The sequence below is a fragment of the Fusarium subglutinans genome (assembly GCF_013396075.1).
Source record: "Fusarium subglutinans strain NRRL 66333 chromosome Unknown NRRL66333_c0000031, whole genome shotgun sequence".
NCBI classification, from domain to species: domain Eukaryota; kingdom Fungi; phylum Ascomycota; class Sordariomycetes; order Hypocreales; family Nectriaceae; genus Fusarium; species Fusarium subglutinans.
In genome coordinates this window covers 203,188-228,179 of record NW_023502094.1, presented here as the reverse complement: position 1 = coordinate 228,179, position 24,992 = coordinate 203,188, and the positions used below count along the sequence as shown (strand labels likewise).

The 24,992-nt window shown below is 48.4% G+C and overlaps 11 protein-coding genes across 11 annotated transcripts; 8 read left to right on the top strand and 3 right to left on the bottom strand.

Moving 5' to 3' along the window:
• Nucleotides 1-543: 543 nt before the first annotated feature.
• On the top strand, nucleotides 544-3,004 carry FSUBG_3686 (endoglucanase IV; the record flags this gene model as incomplete). The annotated part of the gene is made up of 3 exons (XM_036681593.1): nucleotides 544-1,576; nucleotides 2,397-2,606; nucleotides 2,739-3,004. 3 exons carry the CDS (start codon nucleotides 544-546, stop codon nucleotides 3,002-3,004), a joined length of 1,509 nt encoding a protein of 502 aa, XP_036540801.1.
• Nucleotides 3,005-4,456: 1,452 nt separating this feature from the next.
• Nucleotides 4,457-5,446, bottom strand: FSUBG_3685 (reductase; the record flags this gene model as incomplete). Its single annotated transcript, XM_036681592.1, has 1 exon — nucleotides 4,457-5,446. One exon carries the CDS (start codon nucleotides 5,444-5,446, stop codon nucleotides 4,457-4,459), a length of 990 nt encoding a protein of 329 aa, XP_036540800.1.
• A 1,666-nt stretch (nucleotides 5,447-7,112) lies between these two features.
• Nucleotides 7,113-8,609, top strand: FSUBG_3684 (CDP-alcohol phosphatidyltransferase; the record flags this gene model as incomplete). Its single annotated transcript, XM_036681591.1, has 1 exon — nucleotides 7,113-8,609. The coding sequence occupies one exon, from the start codon at nucleotides 7,113-7,115 to the stop codon at nucleotides 8,607-8,609; it is 1,497 nt and encodes a 498-aa protein (XP_036540799.1).
• Nucleotides 8,610-10,065: 1,456 nt separating this feature from the next.
• On the top strand, nucleotides 10,066-10,803 carry FSUBG_3683 (lactoylglutathione lyase; the record flags this gene model as incomplete). The annotated part of the gene is made up of 2 exons (XM_036681590.1): nucleotides 10,066-10,366; nucleotides 10,430-10,803. The coding sequence occupies 2 exons, from the start codon at nucleotides 10,066-10,068 to the stop codon at nucleotides 10,801-10,803; spliced, it is 675 nt and encodes a 224-aa protein (XP_036540798.1).
• A 1,590-nt stretch (nucleotides 10,804-12,393) lies between these two features.
• FSUBG_3682 (uncharacterized protein) lies at nucleotides 12,394-13,334 on the top strand (the record flags this gene model as incomplete). Its single annotated transcript, XM_036681589.1, has 3 exons — nucleotides 12,394-12,463; nucleotides 12,508-12,556; nucleotides 12,674-13,334. 3 exons carry the CDS (start codon nucleotides 12,394-12,396, stop codon nucleotides 13,332-13,334), a joined length of 780 nt encoding a protein of 259 aa, XP_036540797.1.
• Nucleotides 13,335-14,014: 680 nt separating this feature from the next.
• Nucleotides 14,015-16,846, top strand: FSUBG_3681 (uncharacterized protein; the record flags this gene model as incomplete). The annotated part of the gene is made up of 6 exons (XM_036681588.1): nucleotides 14,015-14,831; nucleotides 14,873-15,040; nucleotides 15,128-15,252; nucleotides 15,498-15,582; nucleotides 15,629-16,718; nucleotides 16,768-16,846. 6 exons carry the CDS (start codon nucleotides 14,015-14,017, stop codon nucleotides 16,844-16,846), a joined length of 2,364 nt encoding a protein of 787 aa, XP_036540796.1.
• Nucleotides 16,847-16,932: 86 nt separating this feature from the next.
• Nucleotides 16,933-17,774, bottom strand: FSUBG_3680 (TAM domain protein; the record flags this gene model as incomplete). Its single annotated transcript, XM_036681587.1, has 3 exons — nucleotides 16,933-17,389; nucleotides 17,435-17,639; nucleotides 17,687-17,774. 3 exons carry the CDS (start codon nucleotides 17,772-17,774, stop codon nucleotides 16,933-16,935), a joined length of 750 nt encoding a protein of 249 aa, XP_036540795.1.
• Nucleotides 17,775-18,218: 444 nt separating this feature from the next.
• On the top strand, nucleotides 18,219-19,139 carry FSUBG_3679 (alpha beta hydrolase fold; the record flags this gene model as incomplete). Its single annotated transcript, XM_036681585.1, has 1 exon — nucleotides 18,219-19,139. The coding sequence occupies one exon, from the start codon at nucleotides 18,219-18,221 to the stop codon at nucleotides 19,137-19,139; it is 921 nt and encodes a 306-aa protein (XP_036540794.1).
• Nucleotides 19,140-19,536: 397 nt separating this feature from the next.
• FSUBG_3678 (uncharacterized protein) lies at nucleotides 19,537-22,319 on the top strand (the record flags this gene model as incomplete). The annotated part of the gene is made up of 5 exons (XM_036681584.1): nucleotides 19,537-20,274; nucleotides 20,820-20,888; nucleotides 20,939-21,397; nucleotides 21,446-21,568; nucleotides 21,618-22,319. 5 exons carry the CDS (start codon nucleotides 19,537-19,539, stop codon nucleotides 22,317-22,319), a joined length of 2,091 nt encoding a protein of 696 aa, XP_036540793.1.
• Nucleotides 22,320-23,432: 1,113 nt separating this feature from the next.
• FSUBG_3677 (uncharacterized protein) lies at nucleotides 23,433-23,711 on the top strand (the record flags this gene model as incomplete). The annotated part of the gene is made up of 1 exon (XM_036681583.1): nucleotides 23,433-23,711. One exon carries the CDS (start codon nucleotides 23,433-23,435, stop codon nucleotides 23,709-23,711), a length of 279 nt encoding a protein of 92 aa, XP_036540792.1.
• Nucleotides 23,712-24,460: 749 nt separating this feature from the next.
• FSUBG_3676 (mitochondrial phosphate carrier) lies at nucleotides 24,461-24,712 on the bottom strand (the record flags this gene model as incomplete). Its single annotated transcript, XM_036681582.1, has 1 exon — nucleotides 24,461-24,712. The coding sequence occupies one exon, from the start codon at nucleotides 24,710-24,712 to the stop codon at nucleotides 24,461-24,463; it is 252 nt and encodes an 83-aa protein (XP_036540791.1).
• Between the last annotated feature and the right edge of the window lie 280 nt (nucleotides 24,713-24,992).

Here is a 24,992-nt window from a genome sequence, read left to right as displayed (position 1 = left end):
AGTTTGGCAGGTTAGAGCTGATCGATCGGCATCTGGGCTGAGATGCCCTTGGGGTCTTTGCTTTTGGCGCAATTTCAGCTTAGCAAGAGTTGTTTGAACAAGAAATATTTTTGCAACATTCGACTACGATCCTTGGTGTAGTAAATTGCCCCGAGTCATTTAACAAGGAACTTCACCTCCCCATGATTCAGTATCGAAAGACGGTTTGCAAGAAGCACCAGCATCTTCATCGGGAATGAGCCATGGTGTACTCGATAAGCCACAGCGCACAAAATCAAGATATTGAAACGCATGGGCACACAAGTTCTCCGTTTGTCCTTGAGACATTGGCATTTGAGGCTTTATTAAGCTGCCCACATCCGGGAATGTCGCTGTAGAACGTGGTGGGTCTAGACCAGTCCAGCATTCAAGACAGCAGCTTGGCGAACAAACCGACAAGAAATATATAACACTCGAAAGAAACCCCCTAAAGGCAAAAAAGTAACAACACATCAGTGCTTTCTCCTTTCATCTAGTTACTGCTAGTCAGTTTTAACTTTTACAATGGCCCCACTTAAGACTTCACTCCTCGCCTTCGCAGCTTCAGCCGCGCAAGTCGCTGCTCATGGCCATGTTGACTGGCTTGTCACAAACGGCGTTGCATTTCGAGGCTATTCTGCACCTGAGATGAGCTGGAATCCCAATCATCCTCCTGTCGTCGGTTGGACCAACGGTGCCACTGACAATGGTTATGTTGAGCCCAACTCCTTCGCAGACCCCGATATCATCTGCCACAGAGCCGCGAGACCTGGTAAAGGCCACGTAACAGTAGCAGCAGGCGACAAGATTACTCTTCAGTGGAATACTTGGCCAGATAGTCACCACGGTCCCGTGATTGATTATCTTGCGAGATGTCCTGGGGACTGCGAGACCGTTGACAAGAATGATCTGGAGTTCTTCAAGATTGGTCAAGAAGGGCTCATCGATATGTCGATGCAGAACGGCAAATGGGCATCTGACGTCCTTGTCGCTACTGGCTTCTCTTGGACTCTTCAGATACCTCAGGAATTGGCCCCCGGAAACTATGTCCTTCGCCACGAGATTATAGCGCTGCACGGGAGTGGTCAGCCGAATGGAGCACAGAACTACCCGCAATGCTTCAATCTCAAGGTCACTGGTGACGGAGACTTGGCTCCGGATGGCGTCAAAGGTACACAGCTCTACAAGGCCAACGATCCTGGTATTCTCTTCAACCTCTACACAACCCCTTTGTCCTACAAGATCCCTGGTCCTACACTGGTTCCTGGCCTCCCTTCTACAGTCTCTCAGCGTATTGTAGCTGCAACTGCAACATCGAGTGCAACTGTGCCAGGGCAGACCCAAGCTAGCACGAGCAGCAAATCTTCTTCTTCCACATCGAAAAGAAGCTCGGCATCGACCAGTACTGCTGTTAGAGGAGATACAACGCTCAAAATTTCAACAACAAGCAAGTCTTCCTCGTCCAGCACTACGAAGGACACACCACAGCCCACAGAAGACGACGATATCATATGTGGTCCTGCAACAGGAGGTCTTCCAAAGTATAGTCAATGTGGAGGTAAAGACTTCACCGGGCCGACAATATGTCAATGGGGGTCTAGTTGCAAGGTTCTTAATCCTTATTACTCACAATGTCTTTGATTGAAAGGTTTCTGCGCTGGGTTGCAGCAAACCCGGTTCCTTTGTCTCGGTTGCGCGGACTGGCTACTACTTAACAACAAAATCCATGAAGAAACATCATAATAAAATACCATAATTATTATCCTAAAGTACCAAAGTCCATTAAAAAGTTGCTCATTTTGTGAAAAATCTATCAGAATTGAGAAGAGTTTGAGAATAGGCGACTTTTGCCGAATTTCATCAGCCTCTGGCAGTACTGGCAGCATCAGTTCATGATTATTGGATATGGAAGTCAAAATCAAGAGCTAAAAACCTAATATTAGTCAACTGTTCTTCATTCTAGCTTAGGTCGTGCTGTTCTGGATATCATCGACGTCAGGCTTCACTGTCTCCGCGGAGTGACGCTTTGTGTCTTCATAAACTGTCAGACCACGCTTAAGGTTCAATTAAACTAGTCTGTAGAGCTCCTCTCAACTGACTGAGAATATGTCGTACAGCAAGTCTTAAGTTGTTAAAGTTTAGGCCCATCCTGGGTCGGCGGTTGAAGAGATATGTAACGAGTCGGATTGGGTTTCCGGGCACCAGCACTGTGTTGGCTTCAGAGACCGAAATAGCCGGCTTCCTGGACTTACTCATACAGACTATGAGTAAAGAGAAGAGGTGGCTAGAAAGAAGCAGAAGTATCTCACATTTCAGAAAAGGGCCAAGAGTGGAGAATTGATCAATTTCAGAGTCTTGATTGAGAACCAAAAGGTCAGCTACTTATGGCTCAAACAATGAGGAAGCTAATTCTTTCAAATTTTTTCATATGTGGTATCCGGAGAATCGCTCACTTGGATGGACATATGTTCTCAAGGCGACTGAAGATTGTGTCAAGAATAAAGAGCCATGGTCTTCAAACCTAGCGAAGCAGGAAGAGGAAGAGAAGAAGAAGGAAGAGGAAGAAGCTAATAGTGATGAAAAGAATGGTACGACTGAGCAAGAGCATGAATGGAAACGCCACTCGGATAAAACCAAGCATCACGGTGCATATGCAAAGAAGAAAGAGAACCGAGAAAAGAACCGGTGAAAGACTTAAGATGAGACAACAAAGCTCTCAGACAAGTATACGCCAGCCGGGTTAGCTCTTCTCCGGGCTCTGGAGCACGAAAGGAACTACATTCAACACCTCAGAGAGAACAACGGAAAGAGGAGGTCTCCTCAGCACAATAATCTCACGCAAATTTCAATCGACGAACAGGACCAGTTCAGTCCGGAGCACTGGCTTCCTCGCTCTTCAGATCTCATCCTTCTCACTAGAAAGCACCCTTTCAATGCTGAGGCGCCCGTTGACGCGACTGTACGAAGTTGGCTTGGTCACATCTAACGAGCTTCACTGCGTTCGAAACCACGGTCCTGTTCCGGGTATACTCTAGGAGTTCCATGCGTTTGATTGAGATCACCTACAATGGTAAAGCTCAGACGCTTTCTATGGATGAGCTGAAAGAATTTGATACGATCAACAGAAGCTTGAAGACTTTTAGAAGAAGTCTAATGGACAGTTGAAAGCCACCCATGTACTGAGTCATGCTGAGAATAGCTGGAAGGAAAAGACTGGCCATGCGAATAAGGATCGTCAAGGAGAGTCTGCTTGAACCGTCTGAGAAGAGTGCTGTTTTCTTGTGCGGTCCGCCGGCGATGATACAGAAGGCTGCACTTCCTGCTGTCAAAACTGGGTTTACATGGAGGACGAGACTATGTTTAGATTCTATTGTATTGATCTAATGGAACTATTTTCTGTACTCATTTAAAGAAGTAAATTATTACCTTGATCTCACTGTCCATGTCATGGTTTGGCACAGGATGCAGGATTGGGTCCAAGTAAACGAGAGTAGGGTCATCTCAACATGAGGACAGCAATGCAACACCACTCGCATGTTATTGCTTCGCAAGATATTCATCATTTCATTTGAACATAAAGTGAATCTGCTTGAAGCGGAATTTTGAAATTTGTCGCCTTGCCCGTGATAAAAAAAACGTTCAGGACTTGCGAGAAAAGATCATCACCACTGAAGCATGAAGCTGACACAAATTGGACGTCTTCATAAGTTTTCTGCCACCTTTAATTCGACGTTCTTTAGTTCTTGAAGACAGTTGATGAAAGCTTATCTGTGGACATCCATGCCAAGTCCTAACCTTATCAACAACCACTAACACGCCCAATGAATTCATCAAGGTACAGGATGTTAAAGTCCCTCATGAAGAGCGGTCAGAAATTGGTCCATGCTTATGATAAGATGTTGTTTTGTGATATGTGAGATAATTTGACTGGTCACTGATAAGAAGTACCTATACGGGAGTTGATCTATCGGATAACCGTATGCAAGATCTCGCCGAGATAGATCAAGGGTGCATTCTGTATATGGCGCGATTTTGTAGATCGTTGATGAGATTATACATCCTATCGGCACACTTGCCGAGAATTGAGGCCATCTCGAAAGATAGATGCTCAGTGGGTGGCAGTTCAGTTTGAAATCGTCGCCCAATACTGATTATTTGACGTCTGAATTCACGTTCTCTCACACGTCAGTGGTCTGAATGAACTAAGAAGATTTTCCATATTTACGGTTTTATATCAACTGTCATGGTGAGTTTCATATCATGCATCACGACATCACAAAGATTCTACCAGAATTGTTTGAAATGTGATCAATTTCATCTCTTTCCGAACAGCGGAATGACTCTCATGCTAACTTTTCTCCCGCTAACCAAACGCTATAATACACTCTTTTCTTTCCATTCTTTTTCTATACCAGGGTATTCATCATAATTTCATAACTTAAACAGCGGAGGTTCCGTTCTCAGGGGTCTCCTCAGGCCAGACATCATAACCGAAGGTATCCTTCATGTTGACAAAGCGAGTATGTCGGCCCTTGGCAACACTCTGGATAGCCTCAAAGTCCTCGTCGGAGAGGTTGGGGACCTGAAAGTTGCTCTCAATTCGAGAAGGCGTTGAGCTCTTGGGTAGAACAGCATAACCACGGCGCAGGCCCCAGGCGAGAAGCACTTGAGCGAGGGTGTTGCCGCTGCGATCGGCAACAGCGTTGAGGGTCTCGTTGGTGCGGACCTTCTCACCGGTAGTGGGAACCTGGTTCTGAGATCCGAGGGGAGAGTAAGCGGAGGGAAGGATGTCGTTCTCCTGGCAGAACTTGACGAGCTCCTCATTGGGCAGGAAGGGATGGATCTCAATCTGGTTGACAGCTGGCTTCACCTTGGCGAAGGACAGCAGCTTCTTGAGACCGTCGACGGTCCAGTTGGAAACGCCAATAGCACGGGCCTTGCCGCTGGCATAAATCTCCTCCATGGCGCGCCATGTGGGTTCAGGGTTCTCAGTGAGATCCTTCTTGATGACGTACTTGCCATCAGGTCCAATCTTGGGCTTGTTGTCCTCACCCTTCTCAGCGGCGATGGGCCAGTGGACAAGGAAGAGATCAATGTAGTCGAGGCCAAAGTTCTTGAGGGAGTTCTCGAACGACCACTTGACCTCCTCAGGCTCGTGGAGGTGGTTCCAGACCTTTGTGCAGATGAAGATGTCCTCACGCTTGACATCCTTGTTCTCAGCGAGGAAATCCCTCACTGCCTGACCGACCTCACCTTCATTGAGGTAGAACCAGGCGCAGTCGAGGTGTCGGTAGCCGACCTTGAGGGCGCACTTGACGGCGTCGTAGGTCTCGCCCTTTGCGCCCTCGTTAGCGAAGGTGCCGAAGCCCAGGCCGGGCATCTTGACGCCATTGTTGAGGGTGAAAACGGTCTTGTTTGAGACGGCCATGGTGTAGATGTTTGGGTGAAGTTTGGGAGTGAGTGATGGGTATGTGAGTAGGTCAAAGATAGGGAGTGAGAATCTTGGCTAGTGAGGGGCAGTTTTAGATATGAACGGCTTTTAAAGGAATTAAATTAACGATAAATAAATAAAATATCTCAATTGACATTTCGTCAGTGGAGAGAGGTACCTACCGAAGCTGAAAACTCTATACCTAAGGTACGCAACGGCAATTGTAAGGATGGCCTACATACCTTACAGTAGGTACTGTAGGTAGGTACTTGATGAGGTGGCTGTCATCCATGGTCAGTGTTTTTTCGCCGAGGCCGCGCGAGGCGAGTTTGGGACAAGATGGACATTGACGTCATGTCCTTAATTGGGAAACTTCTAGAAAGGCTAAGCTAGACCAAACGGGAGAGTCTCTCAGTAACGAATTTTCACCTTGATGGGAAATTTTACTGAGAATTGTTCCGTTTTGCCAAGGACTGTGGTGTACGTACTGTGCCGTGCCGACTCAGGTCGCTTCAGCTAAGGCACTGTATGTACTGTACTGACGGGAGCTACGTGGACAAATACTTGAGTCAGGGAAACGTGCAGCGACCAACCAGAAGATCAAGAGTTGAAAAAAGTAATCTTATCACTTGAAAATTGGAGCCGCAAGTGGCGATCCTTCTGAGAACGTCCCCTACGTTTCGAGACGAGAGGCTGAATACCGCCCTAGCCGTATTTTCTTCAGTAACGGTATCCACCCTAAAAAGACGGTCGACGACAGAGGCTGTACTGTAGGGTCTAGGGCCCCTGTTCAGCAGTGGAGACAGGGATGATGTCAGAAATGAACCCCTTCTGATGGTTCTCCAATTTAATTCCCGTGTAAAAACAGGCACCGCCAAAAGTCATCTCCACTGCAAGTCCACTTGGTGCGGACTCTTCTCGGCCAGCACCTCCAAGATAGCGATGCGAAGCGATAATGAGGCCTCGAGTCGAGGTACTTTTTATCTACTGAGGCATATCTTTCTCGAATGGTGTAACTTGCTAAGAGGGGCTGCGGAGACTTTCTTGACACAAACCTCACGTCACCATCTGCTACGAGCTATGACGACTGGCTCAAAGTTTAAGTCGAGTACCTAGGGGCGTGTATAGAAGCTCCATCTCATTTTTCACGCTGCTTGTCGCGGGAAACGGGAAGAAACGGTTCAAACGTGTCGTCTTCCAGTCCGTTCTTTGGCTCTCTAGCCCTTCTAGATAACGGATTCTCCATATACATACTGACAACAATTAATTGCATTGACGGTGAACGCCCGAGATCCACTTCGGTAGCGCCGTTTGACATGAGGAAACATGGACTTTGTCTTGAACGGACGAGACGTTCCCGGAAAATTGTGAAAAGTGAGAAGAGATGATGATATCAACAAGAAGGGCGAGTTTTCACTCAATCTCACCCTCTCTCTCTCAGTATCTGTGAGAACCCTCGAGATAGATAAATACGGATCCCCGCCCCATTTCTCTTGTTCATCATCTCGATCTCATACCTTCATCATAATCCTCATACACAAGCAGTCTTCCCTTCACTCATACTTGATACCCCCCGATATAACCCAATCCACGACTGTCTTCTTTCCCTCTCTTATCTTGAGGTTCTCCCTCCTCTTCATATCGACTGTCTTTCTTGTTCACTATGCCCGCCTACGACGACAACGAACTTCACACCCCAAACTCCCCCAGCACCCTTCGCAAGATGTCCAACATGAGCAACGGCGAGGGCAACGGCGAGCGTAACGGCGACGGCCACCACGACAGCCTCGCCATTCCCGGCGACGATGTCAACGGCCCTCAGGAGATCCCCGCTACCAGGTCCTCCATCTCAGAGGCCGCAAAGTACATGCACAACCTCAGCGTCTCTCCCTCGATGAGGGACCGACGATCCTCCCGAAACTCTTTCGGTACTGCTCTGCCTATCCCCCGCAAGCGTCAGTCGCGCCTCTCCTCCGTTCACCATGCCGACGGACGACCCACCCGTCCCGGCATGCCCCCGATTCAGCCTACCCGAGACCTCCTCGTTGCTCAGGTCCAGGACCTCCAGGCTGAGAAGGTCAAGAAGGCTAAGAACATGGCCTTTGCCTTTGACATTGATGGTGTTCTCGTCCACGGTGATCGTCTGATCCCCGAGGGTAAGAAGGCTCTTGAGATCCTCAACGGAGACAATGAGCTTGGCATCAAGATCCCTCACATCTTCCTGACCAACGGATCTGGTAAGATCGAGAAGGATCGCTGCGCGCAGCTCTCCAAGATCCTCGGCAACCCTGTCGAGACCGATCAATTCATCCAGTCTCACACCCCCATGAGTGCTTTGGCTGAGTACTACAGCACCGTCCTCGTCGTCGGTGGTGAGGGTTACCGCTGCCGTGAGGTCGCTGAGCAGTACGGCTTCCGCAACATCGTCGTCCCCAACGACATTGTCGCCTGGGACCCTACCGTTGCTCCCTACCGCGTCTTCACCGAGGAGGAGCGTGCCACCTCTCGTCCCCGTGACTTCACCAAGATCTGCATCGAGGCTATCATGGTCTTCTCTGACTCGCGAGACTACGCTACCGACATGCAGATCATCATGGATGTCCTCCGCTCAAAGAACGGCCGCCTCGGCACCGTCGCTGAGGACCCCGTTGCTGAGCGCGTTCCCATCTACTTCTCTCAGGGCGATCTTCTCTGCCCTACCGAGCACCCTTACCCTCGTATGTCCCAGGGCGCTTTCCGCATCGGTCTTGAGGCTATGTACAAGGCTCTCACTGGTGCTGACCTCGAGCGTGTCGTCTACGGCAAGCCTGAGTTGGCTACCTACAAGTACGCTGACGATGTTCTGACCTCATGGATGGGCGAGCTCCACGGCGAAGAGCGTCTTCCCGAGCACATCTACATGATCGGAGATAACCCCGCCTCCGACATCATCGGTGGAAACATGTACGGATGGAACACCTGCTTGGTGCGCACTGGTGTTTTCCAGGGCGGAGACAACGACGAGAACAACCCCGCCAACTTTGGCGTCTTCCCCAACGTTCTGGAAGCCGTCAAGAAGGCTCTCCGCAACGAGCTCGGCCAGGACTTCAAGTGCTTCTTCGACGAGAAGATCAACCCTGTTCTGCACGGTGACGCTACCGATACCGCCGCTGTCGTCTAAGCGTGCGACAATGACATTTTTAACGAACTTTATTTTTGCTTTATGGCGTTTGGATTGGGGGAATCGAAAAGTCTACGACGAATTTGAACCCATGGATTTTGACTTTTTGGCATAGACCAGCGATAGAATCTTGATATCAATAGCATAGATTGAATTGACCAAGACGACACTGGGCGGACGCGTCTGAGTGTGGCTTGGGGAATTGCCTGGAGCAGTTCAATTGAAAGCAAATTCTCAATTTTTTTGTAACTTGCAGCGTGAATGCGACCGTGATTGAATTGTGTCTCAATTGAGATGATCAGTATGCCTGCAACCATGCTCTGTACCTTGATAGCCTTGTAGCCCTGTACCTTCACTGTGCTTCACTGTGCCTTGTACCTGCAACTCGCAACCACCAAGAAAATTCCCCCGATCGGTAGCGATACCCGCCGTGACCAGGCTGCAAGCATCTGTGGGTACTGTACAGGGAAAATGACAAGTTGGTTGTGATCTCGTTCTTGGCTGCTCATCTTTGGATCGGCACAGATTCAAGGCAAGTGCCGAACTCAAAACCAAAGATCAGCAGAAGTGAAAACCTGGAAAGCTTCATTAGATCAGCGATACATATTTCTCAAGCGACATTCTTTTGTACTGTCAAACCAGTTTTCTTGAATCGTAAACCGTTCGGTCAGCAACGTAAGTGAGTGAGTTCCAGCGGGTGGATGTAAAGATGTCATAGCGGCGTCAGTGGAGAGTTAGGCCAGTTTCTAGGGCGTGGTCCACTACCTTACCTGCTTACCTATCAAGGGGATGCAATAAAACTTAGGACTTCTATCCTAGGCGACAAAAAGTCTTAGGTACCTAAATTTAGGCAAAATTAGTGTAATTTAGTAGAGATATAGAGGATCTTAGATTAAGTATTTTTGACACCTTGGTTTAATGTCAGAAGTCTTCTTACACCCTGAGGCCTATCACCATAATACCAGACCTCAAGTGGGCATGTGAAATACGACATCATCAACTTCTCCTCCGAGGCATGGATCAGTTGGATTCTTGAGAAAAGGCCATGGAGCAGGTCAGAATAATTACAATGGCCTCCTCTAGGGCCAGATTTTGTAAGCAGAAATCGGATTTAATGAAGCTCTCGTAAGCTTACACAGTGAATCACTATCGTGCGGTCGCGAATCGCTCTTGTGTCGCGTTTCGCTACAAGCAAACGTGAGGTTGAGCCATTAGGCCAAGACATCGACAATGCCTCATCGGTCCCTCAACAGGACAAATCTTACGTGTAAAATTCGTCCAAAAATAAGGCGAGCTCGAGTAATTTGTTCGCTTCATGTGAGATAGATGACAGGGTAGTTTAATGATAAAAGTCGATGTTCTGCATCTATTATCAACTGTTCTTTTCGCATTCAATCTCGTTCATCCACTCTGCACCGAGGACAGTTCATCAGTGTTTCCAGCACATATCAAAATCATGGTCCGACTTCTACCGACTCTCCTCTTAGTAGCCCAGCTCATTTTGAGCGCATCATCTCACTCAATCCCCAACATGCTCCCTCGATCAGGACAACATATGTATCCATATCTTGTACTAGGAACGGATTCGCCTCCAGATTGGGGGACAACAGGGTATTTCATCAACTATTTCGCCATTTCGACCAGAAATCTCACTGCCAGTCTTGACTTTTACTCCAGAGTCCTTGGCTTCCGCAAGATGCTCACTTTACACGTTTTTAAGACATATTCTATCACCTACCTAGCTCATGCCCACGGCGGTAAGAACGGAACAGGCTATCAAACCGCTCTGGAGTTGAACCGTGAGAAGAACAATGCCTGAGGTCTTCTCGAGATTTACTATCTCGATATCCCAAACAAGAACATTGAGTCTAGCTCTCAGCATCCCAACACCTTTGCCCATATTGGACTTGTTGTCCCTGATGCTCAGGCGATACAAGAGCGCCTGGAGACCATGCCTGATGTAAAGATTGTCAAAAGGTATGGGGAGAAGTTTACTGATATCACCGATGATCTTGTAATTGGCCCGGCTGTTGGACTGCCATCTTCTGTTGTTGCACAGTTGCGTCTGGAGCAGCGGGAAGCGGTCGTTCAAGGACTTGGGCATAGTGTCGACCCGCTCCTCTTTATCGTTGACCCTGATGGAAACTTTATTGAGATTCAAGGCGAGGAGGGTGCAGATCTGGTGCAGGGATGAGTCTTTGTTGCACAAGAGTAGGAGGCATATGCCAGGATAGGGTGCATGTAAGGATTGGTTGGATAACAAGATCTTTAGCTCATTGTAATGTCGTTCCAAGAACATCAACTATTTAGGCAAGAGTCGATGAAATTGTTTACGGCTACTATTGATTTGAAATTATTTGCGATATGTTGTTTCCGAATAGAGAGAGCGACAGTACGTGGAAGCACCCCGACTAAGAGGTACAGTAAGCGCCAACATGGGGAGGACTTTCAGTACCGGGAGTTTCATAGGCTTCCCCTACGTGGGAAATATTTTGATAGTCAATAAAGACTTAACTACTCCTAGTAGCCCTACGAAATTATACAACTCCAAGCTAAGGGCCGAGAACGCTTTAGACTTGCCACCCTTGGCTAACCCCACGCGTTTCTGCAAGTTCAGGCACTAGGTCTTCTAATAATCACGCAAGAGATCCAATAGCATTGATAAGTTATATCCCGAAGCTTCGATAGGTCGCCGAGGTCAGTGCCCCTGCATATCGGCACCAACTAAGCTGCCGTTCCTGAGTCCCCCACAGTTTGGGTGGGCTGTTATCCATCAGCTCGGCTCAGTGATGATAGACACAAACTGAATATGAACACAGGATCACAAGCCTGTGATATCCAAATTTTGTGCCTTCTCTCTGTTCGATACTGATCCGCTATCTTTCACACACATACACGGAGGATCCCCTCAACACCAACATCGCAAAGCATGCCAGATTCAGACCCAGCCAAGCTTCCTCTTCCGCCCCCAACTCAACAACAACACAACGAGGCTGTCGAAACCACCCGCAATTTCACCCTGCATACGAACACAGCCAAATGTTAAAAAGGCGGTCAACGGTGCATCCGAGCCACGTAGCTGTTGGAGTACATACATATGCAGGCAGCCGGTTGATCAGTCCCGAAAAGGGTTGGGCAATTGGGGTTGGCTGGGTTGGGCAATTTGGAGATTGAGAGGGGTCCAGAAAAAAACACCAGAAAGGGAGAAAAAATGTAGTTGCGATGAAAATAAGTCATCAAGCGGCTCTGCAGTCATCATGTGTCTCAAAGGCTCAATTCCCGGTTCTTGATCTCTGTTCACGCAAATACTGAAGCCGCCACCATCTCGCAACGTTTCCTTGGATTATTCCTTTTCGAGTACCGTCCCGTGAGGTAGTCTATTACTGTGCTGCTCTCACCCTTTGGTCGTGGTATAGCGTTACCAAGAAAGGTAAGTCAACTCTCCGCTGTCCAACGAGACGCGATTGTTTGACGCGACACTGTCTGACTGTTAGCTGCACAGCTGAGACAAAGTCTACCACCCACCGACCGTCATCTTCTCGATCCTGTTGCATCGAGAAAACCCCCCAAAGCAAGAGAGTATCGACAACGTCACATCGACTGGACAGTAGGCCTGCCCCTGTCTCAAGCTGCGAAGGAATGATCGTCTGCTGGGTCCATTCCGCACGTCGACAAGGACTTCAGAAGGCATCATCAGTAACCAGAGAGAGGGTCACGTAAGACCGATACCAGAAAACAACCATACGGTCGACCGAAACTTACGATTAACTCACTGCCTGTGATAATGAGAAGAGCTACATCTCATCGCAGCGTCGCATCAAAAGAAAAGCCCTACCCCTGTGTTATCGCCGATAGTATGTTGATCATTGGTACATTCAACTCATACTGACAATTGTAGGGTTCCCGGTGAAATGCAAGAGGAGCTTTAAAAATATAGAAAAGCTCAAGTGAGTCCTAACATCGCTGTCCCAACCCCTAAACATGCTAACGAAGGTTAGTGAACACATCAAAAGATGCCACTCACCTTTTCTATGGTGCAATGATTGCTTGAAAAAGTTTAACAGCTCCATGAGCCTCGAAGCTCTCGAACGAGAAAAAGAATATCACAAAGCGATATGTCCTAAGGAGCCTTCTGAGAAGAACAAAGCCCTCAGGGAGAAGGCTTACATCATTGATGAAGCCCGATATGAGCTTTGCAAGAAGCTTGGATGGAAGCAAACTGCTGCTTCACATGAACTCAATCGCGAAACGGGCGGCAAGGAATGCGTATCTCAGCGGAGCTGGAGACAGATCCGTGATACTATCTTCCCAAACGACATCGTAACAGTGGATGAGTCTCAAGAGCTCGTTGCAAGAGTCGAGAACGAGAAGAGAAACCAGATGTTCTTGACGCAGTTCCGAGGCAGAGACTCACTTGTGCCAACACAGATAGAGATGAACACGATCTCTCAGCCACCCCCGACGGCTGACAACACGTCTCACCTGTCCACGGTCCTGTCTGAGGTAACTGCTCCTCTCACAGGTCCAACGACGATTGCTTTCTCTGATCCTGGACCAGATGGCAAAGACGACATGTTTGGGTTTCTCCCATATCCCCCACTCCCCAATTTCCAAGAACATGAGTCTGCAAACTCTTTGACTGGTACGGGAAAATGGGATACTGGCAACTTGGATCTGGGACCGGAACCTTACATAGACTTTGACCAGTGGTTAAATTCAGAATGACTTGGTGGAGGGAGAGTGATGAAGAGTATATGGATCAAATTGACAAACTTGATGGAGGACTTAGACTCGGAAGTTTCTGGCAGAATGGACACAACTCAGCTTTATATAACTCTAATAAACAAGACTGATTCCTGGAGAGTGACTCAGCATGAACGTGCGAATTGTCATGCCGTATGTTTGCTGACTTGAGGCCATCTATTTGTCATTTGGGCTGAAAGGGATGCCACAAGTGAGGAATCGATATGCTGTGCGTCTACCACGATAAAGCTGCACGTCATCATGGAATTTACAATAAGCTGAAATAAAGCATTGTATTGGCTCGGCTGTATGTTGTGCAGACTGATGTCCCTCGTGAACTTCTGCACGCGACGTCCAAGGTAGTAAACAGGGATTATTCACAAGGGCGCGCAACACGACATCTCACGCCTTTAATGCAGTTCTGTTTAATGACATGTACTGTAATAATGGTTGTTCCCATTAGATCATCATAAATGTTGATGTTCTAAAAATATCCGATCTCGGACTTGAGGTTCGGCTGCTTCCGCTGAGGGCGTACTTGACATGTCAACTAAGTGGGGTCTTCGATCACCCCAAGCCAAAGTTCAACTCTTACTCCTCATCAACCTTTCTTTACTCTCAAGCTCGCGCCCTACGGATACATTCATCCGAAAATAGACGCTATGCGCGTCGATAACGTTGATATGGGCGATACTAACGATACGGAGCACTGTGCCCCTCCTGATGCAACCTCCAGTGGGGAGCCGTTTTTGGACTTTGACGCATTGGCCTTTGATCCTGGTACACTTGAGTCCAACGCATATGAATCTGCTTTTGAGAATGGATTGGGGGGAAATGAGCTCGAGTTCAATTTTGACGATTTATTGTCTGCGGATATGACCCAACTGCCTCTCACGGCAGATGGCACCGATTTTACACAGGCTCCTCGGCTTCAAGACGATACCAGCTTGCAACATGACGGTCTACAACGCCCAGGGACTGATCAACTCGCACTCAACTTCGGGGACCTCATGAGGAATGTTTCTGAATCCCCATCTTCAACTCGATCACCAAGCATCCTAACTCCGCCAATACCCTCTCCCCTTCCACCAAAGATCGGGCATCGCTTCACCCTCGATGCCATCCGCTCATTGAAGGACTGGTTCGCTCGAAACATCGACAACCCCTATCCAAATGAAGAAGAAAAGAATATGCTGGAGCTCCAGACCGGCTTGACAAGAACTCAGATCACAAATTGGCTAGCGAATGCTCGAAGACGTAGAACTACTACCGACAGCGGAACTCAGACTGCTTCGGGAAAGTCTGGCAAGACTCCTTCCGAGTATACACCAACACGAGCTGGTACACCAATACCAAGAAGACGATCTGAGAAAGGGATGCATCCTTTACAGAGATGGGTTGATTCACCACCTGAGAACGAACCGGCGGCGGTGTCTGCTATTGCCCGTGCGATGGCTTCAGGCCAATTAGTCACATCCAGTACGTGACCTACACCCAAACACGAGGTTGATTCTGACAAGAACAGGAAGTCGAAGTCGAAGAGGAACATTCTCAAGTGATGAAAGAATACCCCGAAGACGTGGCCATAGATCAAACGCCAGCAGTCTTGGCACTTCAAGAAGCGCATCAACAGATTCACGTTCCTCACGCGGCTCCATCAGCGGTACCTCATCACACAGCCGCGGCAGGTCGGTCCAAAAACGACGACCGCAGAAGACATCACTTATGAAACCCCGGCTCACATTCCAATGTACTTTCTGTACTGAAACCTTCAGTCGAAAATACGATTGGCAACGCCATGAAAATTCATTACATCTGTCTTTGGAACGATGGGAGTGTTCCCCTGACGGCCCAACAGCCACGGATCCAGATACCGGCCAAGTCATTTGTCTATTCTGCGGTGAGAGTAGCCCAAGTGAGGAGCATATAGCTTGTCATAACCCATCTGCATGTCAAGAAAGATCATTCAGCAGGAAAGACCACCTCAAGCAACATCTGCGTCTTGTGCACAACGCCAAATTAACTGACCTTTCTATGAAATTATGGAGGAAAGCACAACCAGATATCATTTCGAGATGTGGATTCTGTCAAGCTTCTATGACTAGATGGATTGATAGAGTTGATCATGTTGCTAACCACTTCAAGATGGGGTGTACGATGAATAACTGGGTTGGAGACTGGGGATTGGAAGACGATATATTGAAGACTATAGAGAAGGCTTTACCACCATGTAAGTACCATGGAGCGCTTCAAACTACGTTACTAACCTGTATCAGACTTGGTCGAATTGGAACGTGGAACTCCGTTCCCCTTCGCAGCGAGTGGTAAACCACCTGATTCTCCCCGAAGTGCATACGAACTCATCACGCTGGAGTTGGCATATTTTATTTCGAATCACACCGACAATATTGGAAGTCTGCCAAGCCACGAAAGCCTACAATTGGAGGCATGCCGAATCATGTTTGCCTCTGAAGTGACATTTCCTGAAGCGAACCTGGACTCTCACGGGAGCCCATCGTGGTTCAGAGACTTGCTTCTGTCCTCTGACGAGATTGCTCAGCAAGCTCGCTTCGCACCGATTCGATCGAGTACAGAGAGCAGACTTTCTGTATTGAGGGTCAAGGGCAAGAACTCTTTGTTTGAGGACTGTCCGCTGGAGTCACGACTGCAAGCGTTCATGCGCGATCGCCGAATGAGGGAACTGTCTGAGGTGTCTGATGGAGAACTACAAAAAGAGGCGGGTCGCATCGTCATGCAGATGGAAAGCGAGCTTCAAACAAAGCCACAATTTGTAGCTAACTGGTTGACCGGTTTTCTTTATCACTCAACGACCTGGATAAGCGACTTTCGGCGGCGTGCAGACCTGATGTCAGCCGATGACAGCTGGAAACTCCCATCGCCAGGTGATCTTGCATGGTCTACTGAGCCGACAAGTGTCCAGGCACAGCATGATCTATCTTTGGTGAACGACTCGTCTCTCTTTGGCGGAAATGACTGGTCTTTTGGAGAGCAACCTGGGCTGTCGGGCGCAAGCATAATCTGGCAAACGAACGAACCGGACAAGAACGCTCAGCAACCTACGTTGGACTCATCACTCGATGATTTTACATGGCTTTGGTCGGACGACAAATCACCACCTAAGATACCACAGACGACCCCGAGTCCTGGAGCCGAAGGGGAGTCAGGCCTCCGACCGACGTGGCTTGGTCCGGGTATCTATGTCTTGAATGATCCGAACCATCTCCCATGGTTTGCGCGCGAGATGAAGAGATGGGTGAAAGCTGCCATGTCACCCAATAACCCGATCTGCCATGTTCCTTCGGATGAGGAGCTTAGGCATCAAGCTCGATGTCTGCTTTATAATGAGTAAGTCCGCGCTCTCATGTCTTTTGATGCTTCTGACTTACCCTTTTAGTGACGATCCTTGGAACCAAACACCTGCGGACCATGCGCAATGGTTGGAGATGTTCAAGAAGGAAGTAGGAATTATTTGAAACACGAGCAACTCTCCACGCGTACGGGAGAGGACTGCGATAGCGATGCGAGTTCCGGCCACCGCGGCAGGCCATAAGAGGGCAGTCTATGGGTGAAAAGGCTTCTGCGCACATAACGAATGGAAATGGACATAAGAATGCACCGAAGGATCCTTTAAGTCCCTTCGAACTTTTACAAGGAAGACTTCAACCTCTTCAGGCGTCCAACCCAAAGCTCGAGTGAACGGGCCGATGGTGATTGCATACAGACCATCATAGATGACACTCTGGTTGTAGAGACCAATCATCTTGAGATTTGGGTCTTTAGCCCACGGTCCGACCGGCACTTTCTTGATCTCGTGGCGGATATTGACGAAGCCAGCGTCGTGGAGTCTATCGGGGTTCCCCTCGGCAGCGTGCATCTCGATGCCTGACTTGGCGAGGGCAGCTCGGATGTTGGCTACCATTTGCGGTGGTGTAAAGTCGGGACGTAGTGTTCCGTCGTCGCATCCGTATACCCACCGGAATTCGGGTAGCTCGATCCATCCTCCTGGTTTTAATGCGCTGGGCATGTTAGCTGTGAGCACCCATGGGGCACGGGAGTGTTACCGGTAGATCTGTCCCAGCAGCGCAGGCCAATCCTTGATCGCAATGGACATGTTGCGCAAATGAACAAGGTCTATAGAGTTTTCGGAGTATAGCCACGGTGCTTCGGCGTCGTCAACGAGGAATCGAACATTAGGAGGAACCCATGGTGATTGAATGGGACTGAGGTCAATCCCAATGACTTCGGCGCTTGGATATTCGTCGCCCACTACAATAAATCAGCCGATCGCCCTCGATCATAATTATTTTGCGTACTGTCAATCGGTTCAATTGGAGGATCGTGCTGTTGTAGCTCGGGGACTAAATACAAGGGATTCGTCGGAGGATCTGTTATATCAAGCATGATGAATTAATTGATGGTAAACAAGTTGGAGAGAATGCCCGAGGAAGTGGAGTTACTGTCCATCCCCATTTCTTGGCTAGGGGAGGAAAGAAAACACAGGCCCTTGACTCTAAGCAATAAAAATATTTAGGTAAATCTAGCCTAAGCTCAGGGGGCTCTTTGCTAAGTTTATTTTGATACCCTACGTCAAGGTCCTGTGTTTTCTTGCTCCCCGAGGCTTAGTTCTTAAGTGATATCGGGGGCGGGAGATCAACAGCCCGTGATTGATTGATGGCCGGATCACTCACTGCCCGTCTCCGCCATCACTGCAACCAACGCCAACCCCACCACGAGCGTTTTCTGCTGTATCACGCTGCTTATCTTATGCTGTTGGTCGATACAAACAGCAGCCACAACTGATTCTCATTGCTTGGCGTGTCATTTATGCTTAATTGGTCAGACGCCATGGAGCCCTTCAAACTCTCCCTGCAAGACGGCACAGTGCTCTCTGGAATCTCCAACATTCCGTCATCGCCCTCAACTTTGAAGCATAGACCGTTGGTGGTTGGACTTCACGGTGGGTGCTATACGAGCCACTACTTCGATGCTACCCCAGAATACTCGGCGAGGGGTATCAGTGAAGCACTCTCCGTGCCGTTTGTGGCTATAGATCGACCGGATTATAGGGATACTACGCCCGTGGGTAGTATTCCCGAAGGATCGAGCTATCCTGAACAATGGGGACGACGACTGCATCGATCCATTCTCCCAACCGTTTGGAAAGAGTATGGACTGTCCAATGCATGCACATGCATCATTCTTCACTGTCACAGCCTCGGAGCCAACGGCGCAATCGTCGCATCATCCCTGCACGCAACCTCATCATCACCTGCATATCCCCTCGGCGGTATCGTCATATCAGGCTTTGGCTCCCTGTTGAAAGACACAGGCGGCCATGTTTCACAGCCCGATCCTCCACCATCATATTTGAACATCCCTGTCGAAGTGAAGGATAAGACTTTGCTTCTTCCAGGAACGGCAGACGAAACTGTTTATGCACAGTCTGAGCGCCTGGACCACGCCATTCCGTTTCAGGAACTTGCGGCGCTGAGAAAGTCTTGGTTGGGGGGATGGAAGGACAAATGGGGTGTTAATGTTACGGTGCCGTTAATGATCGGTTTGGCGGAGAGAGACCATTATTGGGACGCTACGGAGGAGCATTTGAAGCATTTCAGAGAGGGGTTTCCGAACAGTGAGAGGGTGGATTTGAGTGTTGTAAAAGCGGCACCGCATAATATTGAGCTGAGCTATTGGGGTCCTGGGTGGTACGCGAGGAGTTTTGAGTTTGCTGTTGAGTGTGCGGTTTCACTTGCATTACAGACGTGAGGTCGAGTTGATTCATACTTTAGAGTTATACTATACACGATGGGAGTGCGCTGGTCATTTACTTCTTATGAATAAGAGTGTGTACGAATCTTCCATAGATCACAAGTTTGTGAAGATAGCTTACATGTTCATTGACATTGGACAGAGACTTGCGGTCAGGCCGGAAATTAATTATTCTGTGACAATAATGAACATCTATAACACATCTCTGTTCGACTCCTGTGCATATATACTTGATACATCGTGCGAGACTGCTATAACATGAACGTCCCTGGCATTGGTCGACTTACCTAACTCATCAGTCAAAGGGCGCGCCCTCGTCGTCACACTCGAAGATAAAACAGAAGAACAACAGCATGTTCCCCAATAGTTTCAATGAAGGTCTCGAAAGGCCATCATGAGTCAACTACCTCCTCCAAACGTCTTGGATGCCTTTGGTCTAGAGGGCCCTCTGATACACGTCCCAGGCGGTCGAGGTCTTTGCTACCAAACTTCGCATGGCATACTTCTCCGACCTTCAGACGATGACAATGAATCTGAATACATCGCAACCCTTTGCAAATCTCTGTTTGAGCTTCATCCTGTCGACTACCGCGTTCCTAGACCAATACAGGCTTCAGATGCGAGATATGTTTGTGATGGTTGGACGGCCTGGGAATATCTTGAAGGGAAAGCAACTCCACAGGAACAGTTTGATATTCTTATGAGGGCTTGCCGTGCCTTTCATGCTGATGTCACGCGATTGCCTGTTGATAGGCCCTCTTTTCTGTCTACGAGACAGAATCGATTTACAGAGGCAGATCTTGTGACTTGGGAGGAAAAGAAACTCGGGGATGTCGACGATGTCAACAGCGATGTTATGGCTACTATTCAACCAATTCTTGACCAGCTTCTGAAGTTACGACAGCCATTTCGACAGGAAATCAAGAATCAGCTCGTCCACGGTGACTTGACTGGGAACGTCTTGTTCAACTCAGAAACCAACAAAGCTCCGGCAATCATTGACATCACACTTTACTGGCGACCTGCTGAGTATGCAGAAGCTATCATAGTAGCAGACGGACTCATCTGGTTAAATGGAGATCGGGAGTTGGTTGAAATGTTTGGAACCGATCATACAAGGGTGCAGCTCCTCGTGAGAGCTTTGTACTGGCGGTGCTTATGTTTTGCTATTGATCCGATTCTCCCTTGGGTAAATGAGAATCTCCCAAAGGCGAACTTTACAGGGGCCATTGAAACTATCGGGGAACTGATGGGCGAGTTCATTTGAGATGATTAGAGATAAGCTGCTGGGTGCTAGCTCTTGATACCATACAGACAGTTTATGAAGACCAGTGTGAGCTTCAAGGTACTCATGAAACTTCATCATTACTCTAATGGTTAATTATAACTATCTATCTACAATTCAAGTAGCCCAAGATAGGTATGAATTCTCACTACAGACTGGCACATGCTGTACAAGAACTGCCGCATGCCCAATCTGGCAAGCTAAGCCTGTTTGCCGTAGCTCAATGCCAGATAAGCGGTGCATTTTCCCTCCGCAGAATAAGCTTAATTTCTCACGCACTGTCTCCCCTTCCATCCATTGGCTGATCACTGTCAGCATCCCACGCTTACATAACACCTCTTCCGTCATCTCCCCCAAGAGATATCTCACTCTTGTTACCTAACGTTGAACAGTCATCAAACAGAATGGTCGGTGTTCCCAGCAGCCGCGGCTGCAACTCATGTCGAAAGGCAAAGAAGAGGGTATGTCTGACTTATGATCTTGGAGAGGGAGCACTGACTAATGAGACAAGTGTGATCAAAAGCAACCAAAGTGCGGCCGCTGTATCAGACTTGGTGATGAGTGCGTCGGCAGTGGGACAAGACGCTTCAAATTCCATCAGTACAAACCTGATACACAGACTACACAGCTCATCACGCCTCCTGCTGAAACACCTAGCAATGATACGACTAGACTGACTGCAGAGTTCATATCGCTTATGGAGATTGATGATGATCGGTTTGGTTTTGAAGCATATGGTCCTTATTTCTTTGCAGATCTTCCTCGACGTATGGGCTCGAATTCTGCTCTTGATACTACTACTTCTGCCATGATAGCATCATTCCAAGCAATACGGCTGCGGAAGACTGCTGACAAGAAAACCTTTTCTCTTTATGGGAAGGCGTTGAGATCCTTGCAGGGCTGTTTGAGTGATGAAAATCAACCAGTCATGCTTAAGCTGGAACTCGTATTAATGATGATGCTATGTCAGGTAACTATACCCAGTGAATCATTTTGGTATCGACACTGATGGTGTTAGGTCTGGCTTGACAACAAGCATGCCAATAAACATCGAGGGGTGATAGCCTACTTGTTGAAAGAAGCTGTATCTCAAGGCGAGATGCTCCACTCAGGTGATATACGAGCCTGGTGTTTACAAGCGGTAAGGCCTCCCCGTACTCATGCATGGCTTGACTTACAATAGTGATTAGATATACGCCGCTCTATGTGACCCAAAGGTCGAGCTCGGGTCTTGGTTCTGGGACGTAGCCGTCCAAGATACTATCATGACACGGCCATACCACTACCAACAGAACCTCTACTGCTTCGAACTCGGAGCAATAGGGGATTTACCCGTCTTTCTTCGAGACCCGGAGAGATATCTCTACCAGCTGAAATGCTACTACAATATTCTCTCTCAAGAACGACTCGTGATGAAGAAACTCTACGAAGAAGCCATGGTGGCAACACTCCCAACGGATGCATCGCCTGCGTGCAGAATGAAGGCTATAGAGTACGCCTCCGGCCACGCAGGTCTTCTCGTCCAAGCAGCACTCATCGGCCCGACACTCAACGCCTTTGGTGTTCTTCCAGATTACAAACAAGACTCTCACGAAATATGCGATGATGCAGTACTTCTCGCCCATCGATGTCAGACATTCAGACCATGTGGAGCGTCCTACGTGCCTGAGCTCTTGAAGTTGGTTTGGGCGTCATTGGACGATGGATATAGACATGAGGAGCTGGAGAAGTTGATGGATGATTATGCTGAGGATGTTCAGGGTGCGAGTTATCTTGAAGAAGCGAAAAGTATGAGAAAGAGGCTTGATGGTCTTGGCTGGAGCAATGAACAACGGTTTTTGGAGGAGAGGAATGAGGAGTTCGAAACACCGCCACCGTGTGTGATTTTGTGAGATGGGGTGCTATGCTAGGATGTACCAAGGACATAAGATTGAAGTTGGAACAAATAGTCCGTCAAATCTACAGCATTCCAAGATTCACATGGCCCAAACCCCAGCAAAATGCATGTCATTCCAGGGTAAGTTATTTGCTGGAGGTTATGCCTAGCAGGGCATCGCTGCTAATTTTAGAACCCAATTGCACCATAAATTAAGCACCACGATGGCTGCACCTCTAATTCCTGCACCTAGGTAGTCATAAATCAGTGATCTCCCAGCTGATCTCATACTGCCTAACCCAAATTCCCTTACTCACACCATCTCTTCTCTCGATCTTGAACATTCTTGGGGAAACATCCGCCGCGCAAAGCTTGCCCAACTGGGGGCCTCTTTTTCAGCTCCTGCAGATCGCGAGGATGATCCCTGGGCATCGGAATAACGCGACATCGCTATTAGCGCTCTAACAGAAACAACAGAGATATGGTTGGCGAGAAGTTAGTACTATAACTGGATTTTGTGTCAGCCACAATGCGCTAGATGGGTAGCGTGCCCCTCTACTCTAATTCACGACTTATGAGCTGTTTGCTCTCGACAATACGAAAATGGAATCAAGTCCCAAGACTTTAGTTTGAGTTGGTCTCTGAGATTGACAAGATGCTAACTAAATGCGAGCGTTTATCCCACGATCATCATCGCCGCCCTCATAAACAGGGCAAGAAAGCATAGCATGCGACGTGGAGAATCCTCGCCAAAAGCAAGGAAGCTCATCAAATGACAGCGCCTTCACGACATTACACCCACCACTGGAAACCACCATCTGGCATCTAGCGCTCTCTCAATATGTAGTAGCTTCAATTAAACCCCTGTAATGGCGGTCTCATGTCTTGGAAGCTTGGTGAGTTAAGCTTATTTCAGTGCCCATCCCCGTTGATCAGCCTTGCGGTGTGAGTCTCCCTCGGATAGCCCTACGGTATTTCAAGGCCTTACATTCCCAGCCCTGCCTTGGGACTGTCACTGTCATCTCTGCTCGCGTCTTCCTCTTTTGCCTCAGCACTTGCTCACCTTCAAATACTCCTGCTCATGGCCGATAAACCCACAACCGCCCCTCAAGCATCAACCACCCCCACAATGACCACCTCCGAAAAGTCTTCCTCTGGCTTCCTCAAAGTCATCGCCTTCTTCGACCTTGTCGTCAAACTCGCAGCGACGGGCGCGCTCATCGGGATTCTCGTGCTACTTGTCCAGTTCAACAGCAACTTCGAAAAGCTCTTCAACGGGAGCAAATCTCTCCCCGTTCGTGTCTCCGATGCCGCGCCGCTGCGTATCATGCCTGGTTATTCGGGCACCTTCGATGTTCGCATGACGAATAGCGCGAGTAACCCCGTCTGGTTCAAGGTGGACAATTAGACGAAAGATTAGACGGGTGTAATGTTTCGGCGCTTCGTGGGAGTCGGTCTCATTTCGGTGGGAGATGGCGGTGGACGCTTCATTTCAAGGCCTGTCGCGTGTTAACGTTATTCTGGTGGCGTGTTATGGATGCTTACCTGCGCTGAAACCTCAATGACATATTCTCTATCTCATGATCATCATGCTAAAGATCCATTCTTTCATGACCTATGTTACTGTGAGATCAAGCTAAGAGTCGCGTTGCGAGACGCGACACATCCATCACGGCGGTAATTGAAACGTGCACAATGGCGACAAGATAGCAGTCTTCTAGAAGAAAAAAAGAGTATCATTTAGCAAACACCATAAACTAAATGCGAGCTATAAAAAGTCTAAGCAGATCAAATGTAAATGTCTTTCCCGTGCCGTAACTGACTGATTATTCCCGTGCGCCCGTCTAAGCTAAGGTAATGGTACCGAAGGAAAAACCCGATCGGGTGAAACCGTTGAAATGCGTAAGAGGGGGTTCAGGGATACACGTGACCACCCGGATCGTGACCGTTGCCGGCCCCACCCGGGCCGAGGATTTGAACGCCGAGAAAATGACAGGGAAGAAACGCCTTGAGTAGTAGGAAATTTGGTCGTTGTCGAATTCAAAAAGACGCTGCTAGTGCTCTTTCTCTCCTGTGTATATGTGGTTTTCATCTGTTTTGTGCTGGGTATTTTGTTGTGTCTTGTTGTTGCTACGCTGCCCCCGAAGTCGGCCACGCTCAGGCCTTCCATGCGGCAAGGTTGCCGAGCAAGCCGCGAACGCTGTTACGGCTCTCTTCTAGGACAGCGGCGTCTCGTGTTTGCTGTACTTTCGACTCGACGGCTTGCAGGACGCGCAAGTGCTCCTTCTTGAGCTCCTCGAAGCCATCGTCAAGCTGCTTGTGCCATGGGTACAGGACACCCACCTGGAAGCTGAGTGCCGAGCCGGCGATGACAAAGTTGGTGATGGAGAGGGCGCGAGTGATGATCATGGTGACTGATTTGAAGGATTTGTTTTTACTGACTTGTAGAGAGTAATGCAGTTGTGCGAATGAAGCTGAAGATGAAGGCTTGGGATGGCGACAGACGCGGGAAGCAAGACACAACAAAGTTACAGAAAAAATAAAAGAAGGAATGAAATGTGAGAGAAGAAAAAAAAAAGAAGAACAGAGTTAAAAAGGAGTACCGACAGAAAAGAACAACAGAGAAGAATCCCCGCATACGTACGTGACATTGATTCGGCTCGGTGTTGCCCAATTTATCCAAAAAGGT